The sequence below is a fragment of the Durotheca rogersii genome (genome assembly GCF_024521655.1).
Source record: "Durotheca rogersii strain YMJ 92031201 chromosome Unknown GGS23scaffold_24, whole genome shotgun sequence".
NCBI classification, from domain to species: Eukaryota; Fungi; Ascomycota; class Sordariomycetes; order Xylariales; family Xylariaceae; genus Durotheca; species Durotheca rogersii.
In genome coordinates, this window is record NW_026251255.1 from 427,849 (window position 1) to 450,922 (window position 23,074).

Consider the following 23,074-nt stretch of genomic DNA (forward strand, 5'->3'; position numbering starts at 1 on the left):
TTGTAGATTTGCATACATGCAATGCCTAAGCTTGGCTGTTTTATAGCGGGGTTCAGAGGAAGCAGCTGGTGCGACGGCATTATCGATATTCCTACAGGGCTTATCTTATCAGTGGATAGGTAACACAGTAGGGGAGCCTGCCCACCTTCTATCAGCTTTTTTATCGTTGGCGATCACTAAACCGATGAGACCCTAACCTCTGCCCTCTGTCTCTGTACCTCCAGGCTATACACGAGAAGAGAAGCCAAAGTTATGGAGTGTCGCTAATACTTCTCTCTATAAGAAGACGTTGAAAACCCCCCAAAGTATGATAGACACTTGCACAATTCGCTACAGCCGAATCTCCTCGTAGAATCCCCCCCACCTGCGCCGGCGCGATCCCCTAGTATAAAGAACAGCGGGGCTGACGGCCTAGGTGACGGACCCTCTGCTTGCCGCCCCGTTCAACGCTGTTGTTGTATGGGCAGACAGCAGCCCAACATGGTCCATCATGAACCCAATTCGCTGCTCTCGTCCTCTATGGGCAGCTTCTCGGCCCGTTAATATCCTATCCAGAGTCGGAACGCGGCAACCCCACCCTGCGCAGCCCAGCCGGGCATCTCTATATCGTCGCGGACGCCTAGGCGGCGCGCGGTCTTTCCACCTGGCGCCGGCCGCCTTCGCCGTCGTGCAGGGGTCCCAGGATCTGATCCTCAGCATCCACAGCCTCACCCACACGCCGTGGTTCCTGACGATTCCGCTGGTGGCCCTCGGCGTGAGCCTCTTCGGGCGGCTGCCCTTCCACGTCTACACGCGCCGGATCGAGCAGCGCCGCCGCAAGTTCAACATCATCCTGCAGGCCTGGGTCGGCCGCATCGGCCGCGACATCCAGGCCGAAGGGGTCCCGCCCGAGCTGCGCGAGAAGGAGATGACGGCCCGGTACAAGCGCACCGTCACGAGGATCTACCGCGCCCTCGGCCTGCAGGAGTGGAAGCTGTACGCCGGCATCCTCGGCTTCCCCTTCTGGATCGTCGCCATCGACAGCGTCCGGCGGCTGTGCGGCGGCCCGCGCGGCATGCTCGGGTCTCTCCTCACCGGGCACGAGAGCGACACCGCCGCCACCAGCGCCCACGCGTCCGCCGCCGCCGACGCACCCGCAGCTTCGCCCGCCGCCCTGCTGCCCGACCCCAGCATCGCTGTCGAGGGTTGCCTGTGGTTCCCGGACCTGACCGTCCCGGACCCGTACCACGTGCTGCCGGCCGCGCTCTCCGTCGTCATGGTCGCGAACCTGCTGCCGAAGACGCGCGCGGGGCTGCGGAAGCTGTACGGGCTCAACCCGCCGGGGCCGCCGCCCACGACCCCCAGCGGCGCGCCCCGCCCGCCCGTCGTCAGCACCCCCTCGACGCTCCGCCGGAACAACGTGCAGCACTCGCTCATCCTCGTCGCCGCCCTCGCTGGTCCCCTCACTGCCGGCCTGCCCGCCGCCCTCCACCTCTACTGGCTCTCCTCCTCCGTCGCCGCCTGGGCCACCGCCCGCGCCCTCGCCCGCCTCATGCCCCTGCACGGGACCACGCTCCAGCGCTGCACCGGCGTTGAGAACTTCGCCATCCGCCCGCGGCCCCCCAAGAAACCGCCGTCGGCGCAGGCCACGCGCTAGGTGGCTGGGAGACGATGACGCAGGGAACGGGGGCCGGCCTGGCGGGGAAGATACCCGGACCGACACGTCGTGGATCTAGGTAGTTTCATGCGGTTCGCGCGTGGACGCACATGTATATATATGTAGGTATGTAGCCGAGTTATCGCAGGAACGCACACCTGCATTCTGCCGATTTACCACCTATCAGAGGAATCGTGCACATGTGTATGTATAATATGTCACCGCTTAGCTTACAAAATACACACCGACGCCGAGACGTCGAGACTCGGGACCAGACTAGGACAAAAAACCGATGGATTGCCCCCGCGTATCTAGGGCCTTGCCTCCCCCGAAAACACTGTTACAGTAGTAGATAGCCCCCTCAAAACTAAATTCTCCTTGCCCGCCCCCCGAGCACTACGCACGTGAGAATAGTGCAGGAAACCAGGCGTCGACGCATTCTCTGTAGAGCGCGAGGTGCAGCTTCGGATAGCAAGGCGCGTCTACCGGGAGAATTAAGTAAGGGAAAGCCGCGAGTGGCGCTTATCATGATATCCCAGACAGCTACCGATCGAGCAGCGGCGGTCGCCTAAAATAAGAAACAAGAGCGTCCGACCGCGGGTCGTGGACGTGGCTTGCGATAAAACTCCCAGAACGCCTGGCCGGGAACCTCCACCCTCTTCACTCGTATGTACACTCTCTATTCTCATTCGAGTGGCCTCCGTGCGAGCTGGTGTAAAAATGAAAAATGAAAAGAAACATAAGAAGGGGTAAGTTGTTAGAATGCGCGCGTCTTGCACACTCGCTCGCTCATCCCAGGAACACGGCGAGCAGGACGATGGCCATGATGACGGCGAGGATGAGCAACAGGCAGCAGGCCTTGCTGCGGGCATTCTTCTGGTAGCGGGCGGCGGTGCGCAGTTCGTAGTCGGCGCCGCGGGTGTCGTCGCGGACGGCAACGGCGTTGGTCTCGATGGTCTGGAGCTGCTCGCCCTGCTCGCCGACGATCTGGGCGACCTGCTGGAAGAGGACGTTGAGGTCGCCGACGCCCTCCTCGATCTGCCGGATCTCCTCCTCGCGCTCGGTGATCAGCGTGTCCTGGAAGTCGACCTCGTCCTGCGGCGCGAGGTGCACCTGCTGCTGCTGCTGGTGGATCTGCAGCTGGTGCTCGCCCTCGAGGCCGTCGGCGGACGGCGCGGCGTGCGAGTCGAGCGCGGCCTTGGCGGCGGTGACGGAGGCCCGTTGCTTCTCGAGTGCCGTGCGCTGCAGCGACTGGAATTCCCCGAGCGCGGTTTTGAATTCGCGCGACAGCTTCTGCTGCGAGTATTTCTGGGTGGGCTGCTCGATGGACGGGCATAGTTAGAAATGCGCCGCGACAGATAAGACGGGTGGGTGGGTGGAGAGGCGGCGAGGGAAGAATAAACCAGAAGCCTGTCTCTCCTCCCCTTTTTCGTCGCAACTTACCGTGACATCTTCCCACGTCTGGATCTTCTTGACGCCTTCGCCGACCTCCTTGAACTGCTCGGTGGACTCTTCGAGAAGGGTGTGGACCCGCTCCCGGAGCCGGGGATTGTCGCGTCTGGTGCCGAGGAGGCCGATGTCCGACTTGAGCTTGGACATGTTGCCCTGGAGGTGGAACAGCTTGTTCATGAGGCCCTGTGACAGGCGAGAGAATTCCGGGTCATCGGCGTAGGCGCCGTTGTTCTGGCGGCGGGAGCCCCCGCTGCCGGACTCTATCGAGGACAGCTGGTCGAAGGACATGATTGACGGCCGAGGCGAGATCGAGCGGATGGTTCTAGGTCGGGGCGGACGATGAGAGAGGGTGGAGGGAGTTCGATTATCGAGCGGATCGCACGTCGGAGACAGGCCAGCTGTAATTGCGTGAAAGAGGACGAGGCGAGGTCACCTGGATGGGTTGATGGGTATTCGGGATAGGCAAGTAGGCAGATAAATAGGGCAGGCTGGTATTGAGAGACTCAAGGCAACGCGGAGGGATGGGGACGGATGGAACGGGGGTCGGTGCGATTACTCCCCCAACTCAGCCATATGATGTTATCGGTAAGTACCTGCTCGTATACATCATCCTGACATCGGGAATTGTGGCTGGTGGTGTTCAGGTACCAAAGTACTTGGGCACGTTAGGTAACCCGTTCTCATGACAAAGCCATCCGGCAGTCTGCCGAGATGATGATTGGCTGCATTCCCCCCAGACTGTCAGAATATCGCGTCTCCAGCGCTCCTTAGCAGGCTCCAGGGCGTCGAGGGCGTCGTCGCGTCTCCTTATAGGGGGCCGACGCCCTGTGGGTTTTACTGGTATTTACATGGCTGATTAGCTGATAAGTTCCCTAATAACAACTTTTCGCCGAGCAACCAACCCGCCCGCTATTTTGGTGCTGTCATTGCTATTCCTTCTTTTCCTCTCTCCCATCAAGCTTCACTTCTACCCTTCGCTTCTTCGTTGGCCATCCCACCCCACGCCCTCCGTCTGAAGCGGATTCAATCTTTACATTCGCAACGCAGTCATTGCATTTCCTCCCTCCTCCTTGTCGGGACAATGCGCTGATTGGTATCCTTCCCCTACGCCCTGCAGTTGTGAAGATGCCTCCTGCGGTTGCGCGACGATCGCCCTACAAAGACTTCCTGCAGCCTGCCCTGCAGAGACGTTTCGCTTCGACCGCCGGAGTCTTGCTGGCAATCTCCTACGTTGAGGCTCTCACCTTATCCAGCTGGAGTTCACGTAAGTCGTCTCGTCATCATTCTCTGCTCCTTAGTCGCATGGCTAGCAAGTCGGCTAACGTCGCATCTCGCGCGCGCGCAGTTGTCTGGTCATGGTTGCCTCTCGGTCTTCCAGGCCTACGCACCCTGGTTATATTCGGTAGCATCTTCCCCATTATCATATTACGGATTGCCCATGCGCACATCGGCATTCGAACGTCCAACTCGCCCTTCGAGACCTTCTGCAACAATGCCATCTCCTTCGCGACCCTAGAGACTATCGTCACCTTCGCCTTCTCCGCGTGGCTTTTCAGCCAGACTTACCTGCTCTCCACTCCGGACGAGGCCAATCTCCGCTGGGTCACGCATTACAGCGGGGATCGTGTCCGCCTGAACGAGCGCGCCCTGTTCTATACCATGAATCTGGTCGTGTTGGGAATCGTGCAAGGTGTTCTCCACGTCGCCTTGGATTTCGACCAGATGCTTCTGGGGATTGTTAGGCCAAGACGTGAAGGGGAAGCCAACACGCAGTCATTGTACAGCTTCGAGAGGCTGGGCGAGTGGGCCCCCGTTCTCGTCGTCCGCGCCGGCGTTCTCTCGATAGCCGTCGCTTTAGCCAACTATGTCCTCGTCTACCACTTCTTCAGGCGCTCGGCTTGGGGGTGGGCAATGTCCTTTTTCCGTCTGTTCTATAACCTTCCCAAAACCAACATACCGCCTAGCCAAGCCCCGTGGAGCATATGGATGCTTGGGCGATCAATGTGGGCCGGCTTCCTGCTGACCCTTCTCTGGTACTTTGGTGATATGGCTTTCCGGCTACAGCTTGGCAGACCACCCCTCAAGAACAACCAACCGCTCAGCGCCGAGTCCAAAGATCCCAACGGAAGTTTACTGAACGGATTGAAGAGCAAAAAGTCGCGCATATCCGTAAGTCTCCCGGCGTCTCTCTTATTCTAGGCAATGTGCTAACGGGTCAGGCCTTTGCCGTGTGGGAGACGGCCTTAATTGCGAGGGACTTCGACGTGAGGAGAGCAGGCATCTTTGAAGATATCGACCGGAACGATGGCCCGACGTGGTCGCAGGTTTACGTAACATGCTTGAGCATGATCAAAGAAATCGAGCAGAGAATTGACAACTACGGGAAGCCGCCTACTCCCCCGCCAGCCCCACCAGCAAATGGCGCTCCGCCTCAACAGCCGCCGCAACCACCGACGCGAATTGTCCAGCCCCCGAGGAGTGACGACGTCTGGGCACCAGCACCGGCGCCGAAAAGCGTACGGAATTCTGTCGGCAAGCTGGTTATCAACCTAGCGACGTCGCCGGGAAAGCCGCCCCTTGGTGCCCTCGTGCCGGAAGCCAAGAGAAGAGCGCTGGAGGCTAGGGAGCAACTATTGAGTAAGGAGCAGCAAGAGGCCCTTACCTCTGACGGGTTGAGCGCCATGGCACGGGGCGTGATGGACCGAGTGTTGTCGACGCCCACCGTCGGTCTCGCGTTTCAACAGCTCTTCGGCCGCCGATTAACGACAGCGGTGCTGGGTCGACCGTACGGCGAGCTCAGCGTATACGCGAACGCAGCCTATGTGCTGTCGCGACTAGCTGTCTGCAGTCTCACGGAGGACGCTTACGGCAAGGTACAGAGAGACGTGCCGGCTATCATACGGACATTCACCATGGTCATCAAGAAGATAGAGAGGTTTAGGGATGGGTTCCCATTTCATTGGACGGACCTGAGACGGAGCCGGGAGTGCCCGGAAGTGGAGGAACTACTGGCGGCACTGAAAGACGGGCTGGGCGAGCTCATCGCCGCGTTTGGGCCGTTCAGCACCGACCTGCGACTCACCCGCGCGGATATGAGGCTGGCTCGGGAGGCGGCCGAGCAGAGACAGGCCGCGGCGCCCGCAGAGGCGGAGCCGGCACGCGATGCGGCAGCAGAGGCACAGCGACCGGAGATGCGGGAACTACGCTAGCGGCAGCGGCCTCTGGCGTCGAGTGCTGTCATGTATAGCTGTCGTTGTAGGCGTGGGTGAGGCTTGACTCGGATGGCCGAGGGTGGCAGCTAAAAATGGCGTACGGTAGAAATCATTTAATGCAATTCAGTCCTGGGCTTCGGACGGCACGTAAAGCCGCTGTGGCGTGTCATGCTGTGGTGTTTGTGGCTTGACCTGCACGGCCACACCCGCTTCCTCTTCTGGCTTCCGGCTTCCGGGACTGGCCCCCAGCACTTCGGTACATAATTGCTAATATACATGTATTTTGAGGTACCTTTCCATGTTTCGTAGGTACCATATGTACCTGGAAATCTCCACCTACCTAGATAGGTACCTCGATATGTTAGGTTAGGTACATACCCAATGCACCTAAGTACTTGCCTCCCTAGATCCCCAAATTAAACCCCACTCGATCTGCTGCTGCCAAGTAACCCGATTTTATTTCCGTGGCCTCGCAGCCTTGACAAACCCCGTCCTTCCTTACATCACCACCATCACTGCTATCTCCTTTCGTCAACTTGCTCCCTTTTCCTTCATCCTTTCCTTCGCTTTGCCCTTCCCGTCGCTATCTTCGTGCCCCTCATGGATCTCTAGGCTGCGCAGTCCCGGCTTAGCCCTGCGGCCTGTAAGGTCAACATGGTTAATTCCCTCCTCCGAATACGACCGTCGCGTAACTCTCCTTAAATCTCGCCACGGTCATTCAATACCTAGCCGGAATATCCCTTCTCCCACCCCCCCCCTCCCCCTCGAGCTGCGTAACACCAGAATGACATACCCATCTATTTCCCTACTCATTTTAATACCATGGCGGAGACAAACCTCCTCTCCCGCATAGCTTACACTTCTGTTTACTTCTTGTTATGTTTTCTGCTTGCTGCCCTGCTCCTCGTCGTGCCCGGCGATTTTATCCGCCAGGTTCTGTTATATTCCAACCAGTACATCAACCTAATTGTCACCGCGATTGTTTTCGTCATTACTGTCATTATTGTCGGGTTTGTATATGCCCTGAGACTGTACATCACCCGAACCGTCATAGCCTCTATTCCGCGGACGCGGATACCCATCGAGAAGGGAGACGTCACCAAAGAGGTCCGCAAGATGATCGCCAACGATCTCAGTAGGACTGCTGCTATCGCGTGGGAGGCCCACCCAAGGGTCATCGCATCGCCATCTCGTGGGTCTTCTCTGGAAGACGTAGCCGAGGAGACGGTGGTGACGAACAGCGATGCAAAAGAGCCGAGGAAATCCTTGCAATTGTTCCGGCCGAAACCTCGGGCAACAGCGGAGCAGGAAATGGGCATTTCGCTACCCCCCGTGCGCCCCGTCTGGGGAGAGGTCGAACATGATGGTTGGGGTTCGCCAAGCTCTCCCGACCTGCCGAATCTTCAGTATGCCACCGTCCTCTCCGAGTTGCCCAACCTCATCGAAGCCAAGGCAGTCTCCCAATCCCCGCCGGATCCGGACTCCACCACGAATCCGCCGGCGCTTGATGCCGAGGCCGTTGCGCTCCTCCAACGCTCTCATAATATGACAATGCGTGACTATGTTGTCCATCTCATGAGCGTCGGTGTCTTGCCCAGTTCCAAGCGTGCATTCGAATTCCTCGACAGCTACGAGCGCGCGCGTTTCTCTCCTCGTCCGCTATCGGATGCACATTTCCGGCAGCTCATGCGATTGTTCGCCGAGCTGCTACGCGCGATGCAGCCTTTGGATTCTTCTCTTCTGTACGGACCTGAATATCCCGACGACGCTTACTTCGAAAGCGACGGGCATGTCGACGACGACGGACCCCGGGACACCGCTCCGACCACACCAACGCGAAGCGAGTCTAGCTCGGTTAGCGTCAGGAGCAAAGGCAGCACGGGTTCCCGCAGGCGCAGGCAGGATATCCCTGCTCGCAAGTTGTCAACGAAGACGTGGCACCAGTATCAAACTGCACCGACAACCCCGAGAAGCAAGTACGGCACGGGGGGGATTTCGCGCTCGCTGAGCGCGAGGAGCTCAGGCAGTTTTACCCGGACAGGGCGGCTCTATCCTACCAGCAAGGCGTCGAGCTCGAGCTTGCGGTCCATTTCTCAAGCGTCGGTCATCCGACTTGCTACGAGGGAGGATCGCGGCGACTTGCCCTACGTACTGAGGATCGGAGACAATTTCTAGGCCTGGCTGATACGGCATATTGATGAACGTTGGAAAAGAGGCACTATCATCGAAATCGGACCATGCACCAGTGAGGGTCATTTATTCATATTATGTTCCGATGTAATCCCCCCTGTCGTCCTCCTTGCTTATCGGCGTTCAGACACACACCACTTTGCTCGGTCGAGGTAGACGGACCATAGCCAATCAAGAACTGCATATCGTCCTGCAACCCCGAATATCTCCCCTAACTGCCCATACCCAATCATAGCGGTGCTGGTGAAAGCAAGTTGACAGCATCACTTTGACATAGGACGAATGTCCTTACCTGAGTTGGTGTTAACACGGTCCGATTGGAACTCTAGCACTGTTCTGTGCTGACACACGCCCCACCTGCGCTGCATGCACTGCATGGACCAATCCTTTCCTGGTATCACGTGATATCCATATAGTCATGTGATGACCAGGTTGGTCTGACAAGTACTGTCCTAAGATGTTTGGAAATGAGACGTACTGTCCAGATTGAGAAAGCTTCAGCATCGCCTCATCAACCTCGCGCTGCACCCTGTCTCTACGGGCAGAGTTTCTAGCCTCGGTGTCCCCGTGCTGCATGAGGGCGTTGATCGGAGCATTACCCGCCCCTACGTCCTCAACATAGGTGCGGATGCTATGGGCAAGGCGTGGAGCGTGGCCCACGGAGTGACCAACGTGGGTGCTAGGGTTGATCGTGGTAGTCTCGACGGCGGTAGTCCCGACGGTGGTAGTCTCGACCACGGTGTTCTCGCTAGTGTTGGCAGTGGCTCGCTCCGGCGTGACGGTACTAGGTTGAGAGGGATGTTAGTCGGGCCTCATGTTGGTGTGGATGTGGGAAAGGTGGAGCTGAAATGCATAGAAGTGGCTATCTAGGTGAATCACGACACCGATATGATGACTGATCATAGCGTCCGATTGGCACGGTCCGTGCCCTGTATGGGGGCAAGGAGAAGGAGGGGGGAGAAAGGAGAGGGGATGAGGAGGGGGAGGGGGGAGAAGAAGGAGAAGGGAGGGACAGTGACGGCAGAGACCAAGAAGACGTGTCGAGCACCCACCCCTGAGCGGGCGACTGCTGGGTTTGGTTGTCCATGGTGCGTTATGGCAGCGAAGAGTCGAGGACAGGAACTGGGCGTAATGGGTGAAGACGAGGATGAGGATAGAAAAGGGGTATGTGGATAGACAAGCTCTGTAGGCAGATGGCGATGTTCAAGACCTGGGGAGTCTTGCTTGCTCGAGTCCGAGTCTGACCCTTTACTATCCCGTCGCGATCCATCGCGGAGAGAGACTGGTTTTTATAACTTACACTCTTGCTGGCAGCGTCACTTGGATGCAAGGTAGGAAGCATGGTAGGGAAGAGTTATTCATCGGCGATAACGTACATACAGGTACCAACCCGGATTTGCGATAGTCCGTAGCCTGCTGCTTCAATTCCCAGCTGATTGGTTCAAAAACAGCATTCCCTGCGGCGACACCGCTGGCGAACCGTGCTGGCGAACCAGACGAGGCGAACCCACGAGGCAACCTCACCAAAAAACAGTCGAACCAAAAACAGCCGAGGCAACCCAACCGGAGAGGAAAACACCACGCATCCCGTGACCTTTCACAGGCGGTGGAGGCGTGTTAAGCAGGCTCTCCAAAACGTCCAGGGAAGCATAGAGCGAGCGTCGCGAAGTGTTTAGACGTACCTAGGTACCTATATCAACTAGGTGACTATTTTGATAACTTCCAGTTTTACTAACCGATTTCGGAACTCCTGTCTATTGGCGCCTCGTGCAAGTCCACGTTTCCTCCCGTATCCTCCTCCTACATACGCTGTAGGGCGCATTTTCTGTCCGATGGCGAGCTAGCTCCTGAAGAAAAATCTCTCAGGAGAGTCTCGCCATATCCTCGCTCAGGCTACACAAGAGATCGTCCCCCAAGAGCCTCGGCCGCTATAGTTACCAGGTGTGAAAAGAATCTCTTTGAGGCCGGGTTGGTTCGTTCTCCTCCCTCGAAAACCCGACACCTAGGGGGAGGGGGGTGGATGCAGCGTGCCTGCCTGCCTACCTCCTAAAGTACGATGTGTGCGCAGGTATATAATTTCCTCGGAGAGGTTCGGTCCTTCGACGAACCGGGAGCTACCGCGCAAACGACCGCCCATTGGCTAGATTTCTCCATGGATAAGCAGGATGACGATGATCCCCTTTCCTGCATTCCCACCCTACCTCCTCCAAGGCTCACGGCCCAAGTCACCACCAACCCCTCTACCGGAGTCGTCTGGCGGTGGGAGCGGAGCGGAGCGGAGCGGGCTCGCTCACAGCCTGGCGGACGGCGGATCGGTATTGACCTTGGCGTGCTCGCAGACGGCGAGCAGGGGGCCCTCGGGGGCGCCGGGGGCGGGGGGGGCGGCGCGCATCTCGCCGCGGACGAGGGCGAGGTGGCGGCCGGCCTGGAGGACGCGGCAGCGGACGTGGACGGCGGCGCCGACGGGGGCGGGGCGCAGGCAGGTGAGGGCGAGGGAGCGGGTGACGCCGCCGCGGCGGAAGCCGGGCGGCGCGCCGGGCGGCGGCTCGAGGCACAGCGGCAGCGTCGTGCAGACGTCGAACAGCGTGGCCGCGCACCCGCCGTGCAGGTTGCCGGTGCCGTTGTCGTGCGCCGGCCCGACCTCGAACCGGAACGTGACGGCCCGCGCCGGCGCCGCCGCGTGCGAGACCACGCTCAGGTGCCGCACGATCTCCGACGACCAGTCCTAGGTAGTAAGGGTTGTTGGCGGGGGTGCGCTCGCGTGGGGGGAGGGGGAGGGAGGGAGGAAGGTGGGCGGGGTGCATGCGGTGCCTTGCCGGTTATGTGCGGGGCCAGATCGCGCGGGCGCGGGCGTGTGGATGCGGTGCGGGCTAAGGCGGGTGGGGGTGGAGCGTGCGAGGGGAGGGGGGGCGGGGAGCGGGGCTTACGCGGTCGTCCGGGTCCTTGTACGCCTCCCTGGCTCGCGCGAGGAAGACCTCGATCTTCTCGATGCCCTCGTGCTGATCCATCGCCAGCATGCTGGACGCGGTGCTGCTTATTTTGGGCGGCCCGGCCATGGTCTTTAGCTGTAGGGCTGAGCGGGACTGACACGTGGGACCGATCACCTCTAGGCGAGTTTGGAGACTTCGGGTGTTGGTGTGATGGGAGGTTCGATGTTCAGGGGAGGGATTGGGATTAGTAAGTCTGCTACCTGGGGTGGTAGTTCTGGGGAATTAATAATGGCCGAGCCAGCGCGCTGGGCGGATCGGGTAGCGGACTGCGGTTCGACGAAACCAGACTGTCGGGGCGGTGGGGGTTAGGTAGGTACCTGAAGGCGTACGAGGATGGACAGATATGATAGGTACGGCGGATGGAGGAACTGCCTACAGGTGTTAGGACGTAGGTAGTAACCTGGATACCTACCTGGTATATATAGGTACCTACAACACATTGGGCTGCGCACTTGGCGGGAGTTAGTCCCTCGGAAAAGTCGACGTACCTATCTCGCTACCGCATTAGCGATTGAACCTCGGTCCCCTTGCGTGTGGGGAAGTGTGATTGATGACGAGGGCTCTCTGCTTACGTAGGTAGGTAGGTAGGTAGGTAGGTAGGTAGGTAGGTACCTAATGCAATGGCCGCGGCATGCACTAATCCGGGTCTGCTCGCCGCTCTTTCTACGGCAAAGCATTTATTTGCTCGCCCTGGCGACAAGCTGACTGGGGAACAACCGGCTACACCTAGGTATATGCGGTGCTCTGGCGGAGACCGGCAAAACAGCGCTGGGAACACGCACGCGCGGCTGCTGCTGCTGCTGCTGCTGCTGCTGCTGCTTCTCTGGCTGATGAGGCTTGCATCGGAAATTGGAGCGAGCGCGGGCAGCGCCCCTACAGGCTGCTCGTATGAATCCCATAAGCTCCCCCGGACGAGTTGAACTCGGTCGGCTCGCTCTCAGTCGATGACGATGGTGGAGGGCCTGCAGGGTTGCTGGAATCCAACTCACAAAAACGACGTTCATTAGCGACGAGGCATATGGAAAGATTAGGTAAGGAGGGTGTCTGTCCTTAGTGGACAAACGCCTCAGTTGCACAGCTTCAGGGGGTCTGCCCGCGCTGATTGGCCCTAATGGGCCAGCGTGGTTAAATCCCCCTCTTGGCGGCCGAAATTGGACTATTTGATGTGGCTTTGGTCTGCGGGTCCGCTGGTAGAACCGTCGAGATACCTCGCGAGCTGATGTCGTTCCCTCCTCTATACAGTCTAGATTAGCCGTGCCGATACCTGCTGCCACGACTCCACCGCTCGCTTGAGCTAGGTATACTCCCTGGCTGGCACTGTGATTCACACTGTCAACGTGGCTGGCCCTGGGAACCCGGCCATGTACCCGCCCGCCAGGCCATCATTCCCTACTGACCTTTACCCTTTTGCAATCCATTCGCGTCGTGGAAAATCTCGCCAGCCTCTTACCACCGTCACCCATCACCGCGACGCCTCGACCGCATTACATCACCCATCCTACCACCGCATCCACGCGACACCGCACCGGACCTCCCATACTCCCCATCCGAAGCTGGCCCGCTGCCGACTCTGGATCACCGATACGCATAGAGTCTTGATTCTCTTCGCTCCTTCGTAGCCCTTTTTTTTTCTTTCATTAATTCACACACACACACACACACACACACACACACACACCCCTTCTTCTCTTCTCTTCTTCGGCTTCTCTCTGCTTCGAATCGCCCGCGACTGTAGACGTGCCGCCCTCTCTCCCTTGACCTATCGTAGAAGTTTCGACGCTCCCCGAGCGCCCGCCGAAGACGTCGACCAGAGCTCCCCTCGTCCGATTCCTCCCCACGATCCCGCTTACCGGACCTTGGCTCCTTCCCGCTCTCCTATCCTCTGCCTCTTGGGGACACGTTTGCATCTTGCCGCGGTGGTCGCGACGCCAATGCGCACATCGACAAGTCCTCTTCGGACGCAACGGTGAAGAAGGGTACCGAGGGCTGGAAGGCCGCGGATTGGGAGGTCCCCGAGCCCTAACTACTACCCATGAGTTGGCAACAGGTTTCCGCCATGGGTGCCGGCGGGAACGGGATCCAGGGCCCCGGTATGGGCGGTCAGGAGATGCCCGGAAACCAGCCCGTCAGCTCGTCGTCGAACCAGCCGCACGCCACCGAGTATACGCTGCAAGGTGCGGCCGAGAACCCCCAGTACTGCATCTTCCTCTCGGCTAACGCGTCCGTGCTCGCCAGGTGTCATGCGCTTCCTCCAAACCGAGTGGCACCGTCACGAACGGGACAGAAATGCCTGGGAGATCGAGCGCCAGGAGATGAAGGGTCGCATAGCCGCCCTCGAGGGTTCCGCCCGGCGGGCCGACGCTACGCAGAAGGCCCTCAAGCGATACGTCACCATTCTGGAAAAAAAGGTTAAGGACCAGGCTGCCCAGCTGAAAGTTGCCTCTGCCGCCCCCCCCGACGCCGATCATTCGGTGAAGCAGCCCCCGAAGATCGATCGGGCAGCCCTCATCCAGGAGAAGTTAAAGTGTACGAGCTACCCCCCCAAGGTTTACCTCCGCCTGTACAGGGGTTCCGCTGACTAGTAGATTACGCCGTCTTCTAGCCTCGGGCGAGAAACCCAAGGAGCAGATCCCGGGCCTCGAAGGCGTCGTGGGCGAGCGTGCGCATGATGACGACGAGCGGGAGAATCTCAGGCTCTTCTTGGACCAATGCCAAGCCGAATTCACCTACTTAATGATCACACCCGCTAACCCCATGCCTCCCCGAGAGTCCCCGCCCCTTCCCCTCATCGACGATCTTCGAGAAGGGGATTTCGGCATGCCTATGGGCCAGCAGCCTCTAGACAACGCTTTTCAGGCGCTGAGGCTCAGCCAAAATCACGTCAAAGATCCCGCCTCTCGCCAGGCGTCGGCGAATGCGAACAATCACCACGTATCTATGATGCCGCAGTCCAACTCCGCCATGAGCTTACCCCCGAAGAACGCCGATGTGCAATCTGCTGCTATGGTTCGTTCCGGGGAGGGCCCCGGGCCGATGTACGCACATGCCGGCGAATGGCCTCCCGCTTCGGGGCCGCCTCTGGCTCGTATGCAGGAAGATGCGAATGCGAGGCTCGGCCACGCGAACGAGTCTGCGCGTTCGGAGCTGACCGAGATGCCGATGGAGAGGAGAGGATCGGCTGATAACGATGCTTGGGATTTCCCGGAAGGGAACCTCAACGATCTGGCACCGCCGCAGCCCTCGCAACCCCTGACGCACCGCCCGGATACTGACGTCTTCCCCAACGCCGAAAATCTGCCAAAGTCGCCCAGCCGCGGTCCGAGCTCTCACAGACGGAAGAGCTCCATGTCTCGGCGGAGGAGCGCGGAGCAGGAGCTCTCCCTCCACGCCATGGCGCAGAAGGCCGACAACGGGAGCTTCAAGCTGCGTTACGGGCTGCGCGGCCACCTCAACACCGTTCGCACCGTGATATTTTCCGGAGGCGGCAGCCCGAGCGAGCCCGAGATCTGCACGGCCGGCGACGACGGCCTGATCAAGCGTTTCCACATCCCCCGCGAGGGTCCTAACCATGCTGGTGGCGTATCGTCGGACCTCGACGTGACCGCCGACTTCACCCACCGGGGCCACGTCGGCGCCGTGCTATCGCTGACGTCGTGGTCGCCGTCTCCCAACTTCTCCACCGGCGGCCGCGCTCAGGGCGACGGCTGGATCTTCTCTGGAGGGCAGGACGCGACCATCCGCGTGTGGGAACGCGGCAGGGTGGACCCGAAGGAGAAGCTCGAGGGACACACGGACGCGGTATGGGCCATCTGCGTCCTCCCGGCGACGCTGGGCGCGGTGTTTGGCCCGTCGAGCCCGTACGGCACCCCAGACCGTATCCTCGTGGTCTCCGGCGCCGCCGACGGCGCCATCAAGATCTGGGCCGTCAGCGCGCCCCCGCAGCTTACATCACCCCAGCCGGGACCGCTGCGGCGCTCCACCGGCAGCGGCCGGGTCAGGGGCAACTCGATGAGCTCCGGATCGCAATTCCCGAGCTCGCCGCAGCCCAGCATGGCTTCCAACTCGCCGTTCCACTACACGCTCGTCCACGACATCCACCGGTCGGACGGATCCAAGGCGTCGCCCACGTGCATCACGCCCCTGTCAGCCAGCGGAGAAGCCTTCGTGGTTAGTTATTCGGATGCTGCTATCGTTGTATTTGACACCAGAACCGGCGAGGAGATCGGCTCCATGGCGAGCCTGGAGACGTACGACAATACGATTAACACGAGCGTCAACGCGGTCGTCGCGACGACGGCCGGCCTCGACCAGGGCTCCGGGCAGGGCCTAGGCGACGAAGACACGGGCGGCCCCACCGGCGGCAGCGGCACGGCTGGCAGCGGGATCGAGGGCGTCATCATATCGGGGCACGAAGACCGCTTCATCCGGTTCTTCGACGCCAATAGCGGTAAGCTCTCCAGGCGCATACGTGCACTACTCCCGACGCCGCCACGCTAACAACCCCGCAGGTCAATGCACGTACAACATGCTCGCTCACCCGGCGTCGATTTCGGCGCTGTCCCTGAGCCCCGACGGCCGCGAGCTCGTATCGGCCGGGCACGACGCCAGCCTCCGGTTCTGGTCGCTGGAGAAGCGAAGCTGCACGCAAGAGATCACGAGCCACCGGATCATGAGAGGAGAGGGCGTGTGCACGGTAGTGTGGAGCCAGGACGGGCGGTGGGTGGTTAGCGGCGGAGGGGACGGGACCGTGAAGGTTTTTGCCCGGTAACTGCCAGCCCAAGGGCCACGGCCGCGGAGCGGACGGGAAACATTGTAGATGGGTATCCAATCAAAACTATCAGCGGAGTTGGCGGCGAGACTACGGGTTGTTTCCCTCCTTTTTGGTCCTTTTTTTTTCTTCCCCGTCACTCCGGAGAGATGCCGCCTACACTACATCCAGACCAGAGAGACAGGCTCACCCACCGTATCCTACGACGCGATACCATACGAGACTATACCATACGAGACCATACGAGACCATACTAGACCAGACTATACCATACCATACCGCACCATATCCCTCGCCTGTTCTCTGCCGCAACCCTCGGCGTGGGGAGAGCCGGAGACGGACTCAGCGAAGCCGGCAGAGCTACTTCGTCGATGCATTTTCTCACCGGTTTATTCCCAGCTCTGACCGCGGAGAGGGGGAAGTGGGAGGGGGGAATTTTCAGAAAAAAGAAAACATCGGGCGTCGTTCATTTTGGGCTGGGAGGTGGTTTGAAGCAGAGGGAGAGGGGGGAGAAGGGGGAAGTCTATGTACCAAAAGGGGGGAAGACGACTTTTGGGGGGTTTTTTTTGGGGGGGGGGAGAATGCCTCCCCGCCCCGAAAAGAAAAACGGGCGCCTGGTAGCGCGTGCGTAGGCAAATTAATGGGAGAACGGGGCGCTCCGACGGGGGTGGACTAAAGCGAGAAGAGAAGTCTACTTGGCGGCGGCGCTGCGACGACGACGACGGACGCGATGGATGGATTAGGGGGAGGGGGGTGAGGGTAACGCGCTGTACGTGTGTATGCGGGTATGCTCATGTAGATATGTTGTTATTGTGTACGCAGGTAATGTACGTGTTAGTGGCAAGGAGAAGGAAAGGAAGGTCGCGATGACGACGACGAAGCAGCAGCAGCAGCAGCAGCAGCAGCAGGCAGAAGAAAAATCCCCGGGTCCTCCTCCTCCTCCTCCTCCTCCTTCCGCCCTTGGTGTCTCCCGGCGGTGCCTCCTCGATCGCCTTTGCCTCCTCTCCCAGCTTATACTTACCTACTTGACCTCTGGCGCCCGAGCGAGCGAGCCGGGACGTGCTATGAGTACCTAGGTTAGGTAGTTATTCCCAAGCGCCGAGAGCCGGTAAAGTCCCCGAGCTACTTAGCCCCAACTAGCACACCCAGCTCCCACTTCAATTCCCCGAGCTTCTCCCGACGCTCGCGCCCCGGGTGCTTAGGGATCCGTCCGAATTGGTGTAGTGGCTAACATTTGACGCTCTCACTCGCTCGCGCCCGAGGAGAGGGCCCCGTCAAGCCCGGGGTTCGATTCCCCGATTCGGAGACTGTGTTTTGTCTACTAAGCCTTTTTTTTAACTTTTCCTGCCCCGCTCCCCTCGGCTCTCCCCTTTCTCTCTTTTTTGTAGTCTTCCCTGTCCTGGGCGGGCCTCTCTTTTCTGCCTTGGTGCGCTCTCGCGGTAGGCGTGGACACGACGTGCCGTCTCCGCGCCGCGCCCGTCCGGTTCCGCGCGCGTCGCGGCGTCGGCGCTGGGTGCCTCCCGGCTGCCGGGGGAGGAGGCCGGAGGCGGCGAGGACGGTCGGCCGAGGGCGAGGCTGTTGCGCGATGGGCGGAGGGAGATCTTGACGTAGTTGGGATGGGATGTGTGGTGTTGGCTGTTACGGTGTTGGGGCAGGGCAGGGAATGCGTGCCGATCCCCACGCATCTTCTTCGACTCCTCCCATTTACAGGTCGGAACTCTTCAGATAGAAACCGTACCCGTTGCACCAAGGTAGTAGGTAAGTACTAAGCAAGCATCCAGCTACGTAGACCATAGGCCCTGGGTGCTTCTTGACTCCTTCGCCAACCACACACACACACACACAGAGAGAGAGAGAGAGACATATGCAGGTACGCGTGTCTCACGCTCCCCAATAATCGCATCCTACCGTACACCATCACTGCGCCCTACGACAACGGAACGAGTACGATTACGGCTGTATTCGCTACAGAAACACGAAGGAAGGGGGGGGGTTTCTACTGCTCTCGGGGGAGGGGGTATCATGACACGCATGGACGGTCCAATCTATGAAAAGCAGACAACCGACAAAAGAAAGCCCCCCCTAGCTGCTGCAAAAACAGGAGGACGGCAAAAAAGAAAGGAAAAATAGGCATGCAAGAAAAGACAGGACAGCCGGCCGGCCGTCCCCCTGGATCTGCCTGCCGCTCCAGCCTCTGATATGGGCGCGTGTGTATGAACGGGCGGGAGAAGACCGTGGTGACGGGACCCGCGGGAGGAGGGGTGTACCCCCTTCCGTATTTCCGTCTCTAAACCCCCTTTTCTCATCTGCGCCGCTACTCCCCCCGAAAACAGAAACAAAAGAGACACACACAAAAAGGGAGATGGCTACGTAGCCCCATGGTGCAGCCGGGCTGTTTCTCGACTCGATTCGCCGTTGCTCCTGTCCCTCCGTCGGGCTGCATTCTTCCCTACCTCCCGCCCATCCATCCATCCACCCGTCTCCGCCCCGTACCCGCACAAGGCCCTATCCGAGCCCGAAGCTCGCCTCCTCCTCCGTCGGGATCGGGGTCCGCATGCCGTCCGTCAGCCCGGCGCCGAGGTCGTCGTAGTCGTCGTCGTAGTCGTCCCGGTTCGGTTCTAGCCTGGGCCCGCCGTTGCCGTTGCCGTTGCCGTTGAGGGGCGCGCCGCTCTCGTGCTCGTCGTCTTCCTGCGGCGGCGGTAGCAGCAGCGCCTCCTTCTGGGCGTTGCGGCTCTGGGTCTTGGCGAGGCTGTTGTTCTGGCGGCGCAGGGCGTTGCGCTCCTCGCGCTCGCGCGCCGTCTGCTTGTCCGCCTCGATGGCGCGGGCGCGGCGGTCCTCGACCTCCTCGCGCAGCACGAGCCGCCGCAGGCCCTCCGACGCCTGGATCAGCCCGTCGATGCTGATCGCGTGGTTCGTCATCTGGTGGTTGATGTACGTGTACGCCGCCGCCGGCGACGCGCACGCCAGCAGCGCCCGCTCGTTCAGCTTCAGCAGCGCCAGCGCCACCTGGAACAGGAACGTGCTGCCGTCGTTGATGCACAGCACCACGTCCCACACCCGGAACAGCGCCTCCGCCGACAGGCAGTCCGTGAACACGCTCAGGAACCACTGGAACGTCAGCGCCTCCAGCTCGATGCACAGCGCGTCCAGGTGCTGCGACAGCTTCGGCAGCACCTGCCGCACGTACTCCCGCAGCACGTGCTGGTCCGCTCGCGACGCCATCAGGCTGTGGTCGTAGTACCCCTCCGGCAGGATGCGCTCCACGATGCAGACGAAGACCCAGAACGCGTCCTCGGCCGACGGCATGACGAGCAGCAGGTTGGCCGCGATCAGGTTCATGCCCTGGCAGTATCCCACCTCGGGGTTGTGCCTCGCGTACGCGCGCAGCACCTGGCTAAGCTTAGACACGCCGGGCCCCTTGCGAAAGAATATGTTGTCGGTCAGCGTGCGGGTGATGTCCATGTCGATCTGAGAGATCACCACCATGTCGTCGGCCTCGCTGGGGCGCGAGACGAGATCGGTGTAATAGCCCGGTGTTTTCCTCGACAGCGCGCCCGAGCATTCCGACCAGATCTTGGGCCGATTCACCACGGGGATCCCGCCGAGCACCAGGTTTCGGAATTCGTTCCACTTCGCGCGCCCGACCTTGCCCTTGACGCCGAGGTCCGCGATCCCGATCGTCTCGCCGTCGTTGAGCTTGGCTTCCGGAATCATCACCGGCGCCAGCTGGAAGCGCGCCTCGGCGGCGGCCGCGGCGGTGGCAGCCGCGGCTTCGCCCTCGCGGCGGCGCTCCGCGCGCACTTTTCGCAGGAACTCGTTCCAGCGAACGGCCTTCTCCCTCTGGAGGGCGTCGTGGACGTCACTCAACTGCTTCAGCAGAAGCTTCACGGGCTCGACATCTTCGTGAACGAGAGTGGCGCAGGCTGGCTCGTCCTCCGGCTTCGGGCTCGATTTTCTATCTAGAACCGCAATAGTACCCGGGGCCGGTACAAAACCGCGGTCGTCCGAGGTGATTAGACTTGGGGACTTGGGTAGTCCATTTCCCTCGAGGACCTCGATGGCCGGGGCCATGATGGAAGGGGTGTGCGATAGCAGCTCCGTCGGGAACGTAGCAATCTTGAGGTAGTCTTGCCATCGTTTCGGCTTGCTCTGGTCGACAGCATCCTCGCCTGGTGTCGGGCACTCCGAGATATCGTCGATTTCAGCATCCTGTATCGAGCTTGCGCCGTCGTCGAGCAAATTAGGGGAGAGGCTGGACCTTCCGCCGGAGAGCATCTCGTGCCCCTTCTTCATCTGGAGCGCGACCTGGGCCGCCTCGCGTTGCCGCTTTTTCCGGCGCTGGTCGTAGATGAACCCGAAACGATCTATCAGGTATTCCGGGCTACCGTAGTTGTTGTAGAGCTGTGAGAGCGCCGGCGGCTGGCCTTCGGGAGAGAATATAGTATCCATCTCGACTGGTCCGGAGTTATCTGACCTTATAGCGGACGGACCCTCAGAGTTGGTCCCGTCCCACCGATCCCGTGGCCGCGTGTTTGCCGCCAAACCCGCAGGTTTGGGGGTTCCCCGTCGCATCGCGATGAGTGCTTTGCTCCCGGCTTGCGTGGAAGCCGCGCGGTTCGAACGGCCCGTCCTAGAGCTGGCATTCGAGGACGACCGTACCGAGTCTCCTTGGCCCGCCGAATTCGACCGTCCCCTAACCGATTCGGAATCGCGGACAGAAGATGCCTTCCCAGCCACGAGCTGCAGAGCCATGCTAGCAAAAGACGACGACGGCTTCCTTGGCGCGTTACCGGAGTGGATGCTCGAGGCGCGACTAGAATTTCGAGTAGATTCCGCATCCGGGGGAGGCACAAATAGGTCTTCTTGGAGAGGAGGCCGGCGATCTCCGGGCGTGGGCGCGCGGATGGCGGTCTTCATAGCGTCTTCGTTGATACTAGCCGGTCTGCTAGTCTTCCTGCTCGTGCCACCACCCCAGAGGTAGTCCTTCCAAGCCTTCATAGCGCCCTTGTTCATATTATTCTCCTTTAGCATAGGCATGCTACTCGCCCTCAGCGTGCCGCCGTCCAAAACGTTGATGCCCAGCGCGTTGTAGGACATGGAATCGTGTATTGCATCGCTCATCATGCCCGAAATATCGCCGTCCTGGGTGCATTTGGACTTTTCTTGTGCTTGGAGGTCCGCCTCGACTTCCCGGAGCTTTGTCTCGAGGTCCAGACTCGACAGACCGCACCCCAGTATTATTTTTCGCAGCGCCCGCTCTCTCTCGTCTGCCCTCCTCCTCATCTTGGCCATCTGGTGGTCGCGGTGGGCCAAGTCCTCGGCGACCTGACGAACGAGGCTGACGGCGCCATGCTTCGCGATCAGACGTTCGATGTGGTCGTCACCGGCATGGTGGAGGGCGCCGGGGATCTTCTGGGTAGGAAGGGGCGTATCATCGAACAGCGCATTGCGCGCGGCCTGCTGGGCCTCGAAGGGTAAGTTCTCGACGGTGGGGGCCTTGGCGGGGACGCTGGTAGCTTTCCTGTTCGCACTGACAGCGACGGCGGGACGAGACTCGGGAGTGGTAAAGGCGGGTTCGTATCGCGGCGACTGAGGAGAGAAGGAGGGGAAGGAGGTCAGAGACTTGTCGGAAGCGGTAGTGGATGAAGCGGAGCTCGAGGTCTGGGAGATTAGCCTCTTAGGCTTGGACTTGGCACGGGTCGAGTGGCCGGCTCGGAGACCCTTGGGGGATGGCGAGGCTATGGAGAGCTGCGAGGACGATCGCTCCAGGGGCGCATTTGTGTCTGGGTCCATGTTGACGCGGTCCTCCCAGGAATCATCGCCTTCGCGCTCTCATCCTCCTCCTTTCTCATTCACGCGCGTCGTCCTCGGGTTCCCCCTCCTTGCTTCCTTTCCCCTTTCTCCGTCTTTTCATATAACCTCTCGCTAGGGCGAATACGAGGGGCCAGAAGGGGGGGTGGGTGGTAGGTTGTTAGGCGGTGGGTTCGGGACCAGCTGGAGTCGGAGGAGAGATGAAAATTTTATTCCAAAGCCACGGCGGTGGCGACGTCGCGATGATGTCGTGTATACAATATTTGGCTGGGTGGAAGAGAGGAGAGAGATAAGATGTGTGGACGGGATGGACGGGAGGTGGATGGGATGATAGAGGAAGGGATGCCAATACAGAGTATATTTGGGTTCTGGAGAGGAGGCATGAAGGTAGCTATGCCTATGTACCTCAGGTGTGTTTATGCATGTATGCCAATATATGTAGGTATGGTGTCTCTGAGTACGTATGTACTGCATGGCGCAAGTGGCATTATTGCATGTGACCGCACAGGCCCGCGAATGATCCGGACGGCCTAATGATCTAACAAAGGTATATCGTTATGGGGGTATGGACCTGAGGAAGTACCTGCCTCTATCCGCCTGATGGGCGCATGAGGTACCAGCACACGTATATGTCAGGCGGGTCGATGCTCTCGGAGGTACTTCTAATAGAGTGCATCAGGTACATGGAGCTAGGTACCTGTGTCATTCCCCTCCAGCATAAGGCGGTCCATTCGGTCCATGCCATTCTGCCCCACATAACCCCCCTCTCATTCATTTCCCCGCCATTATCCTATTATCCATCCCTCTTCTGGTCGCTTCGTCGATATTCGCGGTCCTGATCATGCTGTATTACTGCATAATCCCCCTGTTCGTTCGGAGGTTATGTATGCATGCATACATGTATGTGTATATGTAATATCCATGTACTACCGACGTAGGGCTGCGATCCGTGGATACCTCCATAGCTTCCATGCATAGGTGGGCACATTTAGGTATGTACCTCTTCCTTCATCGG

At 59.9% G+C, this 23,074-nt stretch overlaps 8 protein-coding genes and 1 non-coding gene across 9 annotated transcripts; 5 read left to right on the top strand and 4 right to left on the bottom strand.

The window, feature by feature from the left end:
* The first annotated feature begins 131 nt into the window (after positions 1 to 131).
* Positions 132 to 1,820, top strand: GGS23DRAFT_236072 (uncharacterized protein). The gene is made up of 2 exons (XM_051512102.1): positions 132 to 305; positions 416 to 1,820. Exon 2 carries the CDS (start codon positions 491 to 493, stop codon positions 1,634 to 1,636), a length of 1,146 nt encoding a protein of 381 aa, XP_051369124.1. The 5' UTR covers positions 132 to 305; positions 416 to 490; the 3' UTR covers positions 1,637 to 1,820.
* A 475-nt stretch (positions 1,821 to 2,295) lies between these two features.
* On the bottom strand, positions 2,296 to 3,535 carry GGS23DRAFT_236078 (t-SNARE). The gene is made up of 2 exons (XM_051512103.1): positions 3,080 to 3,535; positions 2,296 to 2,953 (listed from the first exon to the last, which is right to left on the bottom strand). Exons 1-2 carry the CDS (start codon positions 3,374 to 3,376, stop codon positions 2,426 to 2,428), a joined length of 825 nt encoding a protein of 274 aa, XP_051369125.1. The 5' UTR covers positions 3,377 to 3,535; the 3' UTR covers positions 2,296 to 2,425.
* Positions 3,536 to 3,899: 364 nt separating this feature from the next.
* On the top strand, positions 3,900 to 6,636 carry GGS23DRAFT_581323 (nucleoporin protein Ndc1-Nup). Its single transcript, XM_051517178.1, has 3 exons — positions 3,900 to 4,352; positions 4,434 to 5,257; positions 5,308 to 6,636. Exons 1-3 carry the CDS (start codon positions 4,214 to 4,216, stop codon positions 6,295 to 6,297), a joined length of 1,953 nt encoding a protein of 650 aa, XP_051369126.1. The 5' UTR covers positions 3,900 to 4,213; the 3' UTR covers positions 6,298 to 6,636.
* Positions 6,637 to 7,122: 486 nt separating this feature from the next.
* GGS23DRAFT_599517 (uncharacterized protein) lies at positions 7,123 to 8,475 on the top strand (the record flags this gene model as incomplete). Its single annotated transcript, XM_051518943.1, has 1 exon — positions 7,123 to 8,475. One exon carries the CDS (start codon positions 7,123 to 7,125, stop codon positions 8,473 to 8,475), a length of 1,353 nt encoding a protein of 450 aa, XP_051369127.1.
* A 244-nt stretch (positions 8,476 to 8,719) lies between these two features.
* GGS23DRAFT_599518 (uncharacterized protein) lies at positions 8,720 to 9,577 on the bottom strand (the record flags this gene model as incomplete). Its single annotated transcript, XM_051518944.1, has 3 exons — positions 8,720 to 8,777; positions 8,969 to 9,274; positions 9,543 to 9,577. 3 exons carry the CDS (start codon positions 9,575 to 9,577, stop codon positions 8,720 to 8,722), a joined length of 399 nt encoding a protein of 132 aa, XP_051369128.1.
* Positions 9,578 to 10,780: 1,203 nt separating this feature from the next.
* GGS23DRAFT_613978 (HotDog domain-containing protein) lies at positions 10,781 to 11,809 on the bottom strand (the record flags this gene model as incomplete). The annotated part of the gene is made up of 2 exons (XM_051520609.1): positions 11,418 to 11,809; positions 10,781 to 11,215 (listed from the first exon to the last, which is right to left on the bottom strand). The coding sequence occupies exons 1-2, from the start codon at positions 11,544 to 11,546 to the stop codon at positions 10,781 to 10,783; spliced, it is 564 nt and encodes a 187-aa protein (XP_051369129.1). The 5' UTR covers positions 11,547 to 11,809.
* Positions 11,810 to 12,885: 1,076 nt separating this feature from the next.
* Positions 12,886 to 16,749, top strand: GGS23DRAFT_581336 (WD40 repeat-like protein). Its single transcript, XM_051517179.1, has 4 exons — positions 12,886 to 13,654; positions 13,716 to 14,006; positions 14,083 to 15,927; positions 15,989 to 16,749. Exons 1-4 carry the CDS (start codon positions 13,513 to 13,515, stop codon positions 16,246 to 16,248), a joined length of 2,538 nt encoding a protein of 845 aa, XP_051369130.1. The 5' UTR covers positions 12,886 to 13,512; the 3' UTR covers positions 16,249 to 16,749.
* Positions 16,750 to 17,457: 708 nt separating this feature from the next.
* On the top strand, positions 17,458 to 17,554 carry GGS23DRAFT_t75. Its single transcript has one exon. It is a non-coding gene; the product is annotated as a tRNA-Glu (tRNA).
* A 639-nt stretch (positions 17,555 to 18,193) lies between these two features.
* Positions 18,194 to 22,411, bottom strand: GGS23DRAFT_581340 (TBC-domain-containing protein). Its single transcript, XM_051517180.1, has one exon. The coding sequence runs from the start codon at positions 22,039 to 22,041 to the stop codon at positions 18,754 to 18,756; it is 3,288 nt and encodes a 1,095-aa protein (XP_051369131.1). The 5' UTR covers positions 22,042 to 22,411; the 3' UTR covers positions 18,194 to 18,753.
* Positions 22,412 to 23,074: the final 663 nt, after the last annotated feature.

Bases quoted from the DNA above. Each gene is read 5' to 3' on its own strand.
- GGS23DRAFT_236072 (XM_051512102.1), top strand. From the start codon at position 491: ATGAACCCAATTCGCTGCTCTCGTCCTCTATGGGCAGCTTCTCGGCCC.
- GGS23DRAFT_236078 (XM_051512103.1), bottom strand. From the start codon at position 3,376: ATGTCCTTCGACCAGCTGTCCTCGATAGAGTCCGGCAGCGGGGGCTCC. The intron at 2,954-3,079 runs GTAAGTTGCGAC...TCCATCGAGCAG, and splicing joins AGACGTGGGAAGATGTCACG to CCCACCCAGAAATACTCGCA.
- GGS23DRAFT_581323 (XM_051517178.1), top strand. From the start codon at position 4,214: ATGCCTCCTGCGGTTGCGCGACGATCGCCCTACAAAGACTTCCTGCAG. The intron at 4,353-4,433 runs GTAAGTCGTCTC...GCGCGCGCGCAG, and splicing joins CTTATCCAGCTGGAGTTCAC to TTGTCTGGTCATGGTTGCCT. The intron at 5,258-5,307 runs GTAAGTCTCCCG...CTAACGGGTCAG, and splicing joins GCAAAAAGTCGCGCATATCC to GCCTTTGCCGTGTGGGAGAC.
- GGS23DRAFT_581336 (XM_051517179.1), top strand. From the start codon at position 13,513: ATGAGTTGGCAACAGGTTTCCGCCATGGGTGCCGGCGGGAACGGGATC. The intron at 13,655-13,715 runs GTGCGGCCGAGA...CGTGCTCGCCAG, and splicing joins CACCGAGTATACGCTGCAAG to GTGTCATGCGCTTCCTCCAA. The intron at 14,007-14,082 runs GTACGAGCTACC...GCCGTCTTCTAG, and splicing joins CATCCAGGAGAAGTTAAAGT to CCTCGGGCGAGAAACCCAAG.
- GGS23DRAFT_581340 (XM_051517180.1), bottom strand. From the start codon at position 22,041: ATGGACCCAGACACAAATGCGCCCCTGGAGCGATCGTCCTCGCAGCTC.